The sequence below is a fragment of the Oratosquilla oratoria genome, chromosome 26 (assembly GCF_046742065.1).
Source record: "Oratosquilla oratoria isolate Oo_2021 chromosome 26, ASM4674206v1, whole genome shotgun sequence".
NCBI classification, from domain to species: Eukaryota; Metazoa; Arthropoda; class Malacostraca; order Stomatopoda; family Squillidae; genus Oratosquilla; species Oratosquilla oratoria.
In genome coordinates this window covers 27,656,889-27,659,660 of record NC_134802.1, presented here as the reverse complement: position 1 = coordinate 27,659,660, position 2,772 = coordinate 27,656,889, and the positions used below count along the sequence as shown (strand labels likewise).

General features: G+C 40.9%; 1 protein-coding gene across 1 annotated transcript in view; it reads right to left on the bottom strand.

Moving 5' to 3' along the window:
- Positions 1-457: 457 nt before the first annotated feature.
- Positions 458-2,772, bottom strand: part of LOC143039322 (uncharacterized) — a 4,058-nt gene continuing 1,743 nt past the window's right edge. Inside the window, exon 4 of the mRNA XM_076209201.1 lies at positions 458-653. Coding sequence (XP_076065316.1) covers positions 458-653 — 196 coding nt within the window. The remainder of the gene's footprint in view (positions 654-2,772) is intronic.

The window sequence follows — 2,772 nt, the reverse complement described above, 5'->3', positions numbered from 1 at the left end:
TATATATAAATATATATATATATATATATGTATATGTATATATATATGTATATATATATATATATATATATATATATATGTGTGTGTGTGTGTGTGTGTGTGTGTGTGTGTGTGTGTGTGTGTGTGTGTGTGTGTGTGTGTGTGTGTGTGTGTGTGTGTGTGTGTGTGTGTGTGTGTGTGTGTGTGTGTCTGTCTGTCTGTCTGTCTGTCCCGGCCCACCTATCGGCCAGGCTAGTCGCGAAAAAAATGATAAGGCCGTGCGCAGCTAGTACGAGTGATAGTTTAGGCAGGATAATTAAATCTTCGTTAGAATTAATCATTATTTACAAAGATAAAACACTTATAATACACATATATAAGAAACTGTAAAGATGCACAAACAGAATGAATGAATTAAGTATAAACATAGATGTTTATATGTATTCAATTTTACCAGGTATATCAGGTAACAGTGCGTCTAAATGCCGCAAGCACTGACAGACAGGGCGAACTTGAGTCTTGGTTCTGGTGCCGCGCAAATGAAGGTCGTCTGGACCGCGCCTCTCAATCTCTTCACTAATGGATCATTTGGAGAAAGTCGATAGCCAGACGTATGATGATTTAGTAGTCCGGGTGAGGACACTTCGGATATAAACTTGTTTGTAAATTTGTAACTGACACAGAGGGAGAGGGTAGAATGACGTACTTAGCTTTTTGACAGTCGTTGAGATAATATCCGAAACAACTCGGGTGGCGAAGACTTGTAACTTCACTGGAAGATTCCATACACGGGCTTCTATGAATTGAAGATTGCTAAGTGCAGCCGAAGGAGGTCCAAACGACTGCTTGTGTCTAAACGACATCCCAGAAGACAGACATTGCTCAATAGTTTACTTTATAACATACATTTTTATATACACACATATATGTTATGAAATAAAGGTATACATTTTCTCCACAAGTGACAATAACAACATTAATAAGAATGCACACCATATCATAATCATGCAAGGCGTACCTCAAAAATACAAACAACAGACTTAACGCAAGGGCGTGAAGCATCACAGCCACAGGATTCTAATCACGCTACAAACGTTACAACATATATATATATATATATATATATATATATGTATATGTGTGTGTGTGTGCGTATATATATATATATATATATATATATATATATATATATATAGAGATGTGTGTGTATATGAATATATATATATATATATATATACATATATATATATATATATATATATATATATATACATATATATATATATATATATATAAATACACGCTTGCTTCTTGCTTATAGTAGTCCGTCGCTGACGACGATGACGTTGCACCATGCCAAGAAGTGGTATTACGCCAGATGAACTCGCTGATGGCTGTGGAGTCCGATTCTCGATTTGCATATACGGCCGCAGGTATCACAGGGAAAGTTGCCCTCTGCCTGGTGTGCCGCATGTCTTTGCCGTCTTCGATGTTCTGCCCGATCGTTGTAGGTGGAAGTGAGAGTATCTAAGCCGTTTTGGCATGTAGATCGCCATTCTCTCCGATCGGCAGCAACATTTTCAATGGTGGTGGGTTCGATGCCACATTTTTTCAGCGTTGTTTTCAGGTGGTCCTTATGTCGTTTACGTGCCACCATTTTAGACCCAATATGCGCTGTAAGCAGTTGGTGTGAAAGGCCTCCAGCTTTTTCAAATGGCGTCTATAAGGCACCCATGACTCACTGCCATACAGAGAGACAGATTGCCTTATACACCGAAACCTTGGTGGTGGTGAGGTTGCGGTTCAAGAACACTCTGTGTGATAGTCTACCAAAAGCTGCTGCTGCCAAACCAATGCGGCGTTGGATTTCGCATGTCAGGTCACAGGAGTCAGTGAGCACTGAGCCGAGGTAGGTAAACTCATGAGTGTTTTTTAGAGGTTGTTGATTGACAGTGAATTCCGGAGGCTCTAGTTGTTCAGAGATACTGAGCACTTCTGTTTTGTTTATGTTGATGACTAGTCCAGATCTGGTATATATATTTGAGACAGCGTTGATGGTGCGTTGAAGACCCTCTTTGGATGAGCTCACTAAAGCAGTGTCATCTGCATACTGCAATTCATGGATTACCTCATCTGTCACACGTGTTTTGGCTTGGAGGCGTCGCAAATTTAAGAGGTTGCCATCCAGCCTGTATGACATCCTGACACCATCAGCAGGATTGATTTGCTGTCTAGCAATGTTGGAGACTGCAGCGAGAAATAAATTGAATAAGATGGGAGCAATAACACACCCCTGCTTCACACCTGACTCAACAAGGAATGGCTCAGACTTGAGCCCAGAACTGGACACTCGAGCCATAGAGCCATCGTGAAAGGCTTTCAGGACACCCAGAAATGTTGGTGGGCATCCAAATTTTACAAGTACTTGCCACAGGAGAGGACGGTTCACAGTGTCAAAAGCTTTGGCAAGATCTATAAACGCCATGTAGAGGTCTTGGTGTTGCTCAATGCTTTTCTCCTGGAGCTGTCTTGCCACAAACACCATGTCGACTGTGCTGCGCTCTTGTCTGAAGCCACACTGAGATTCAGGTAATACTTGTTCTATGATGTTGTTGATAATTCGAGACAATAGTATTCTAGTGACTACCTTCCCTGAAGTTGACAGAAGGGAGATGCCTCGACTGTTGCCACAGATGTTCCTGTCCCCTTTCTTTTTGTAAATGCTGATGATATCTGCATCTTTCCATTGTTGTGGGCAGCAACTTGAATGCCACACTTCTTGAATTATATTGT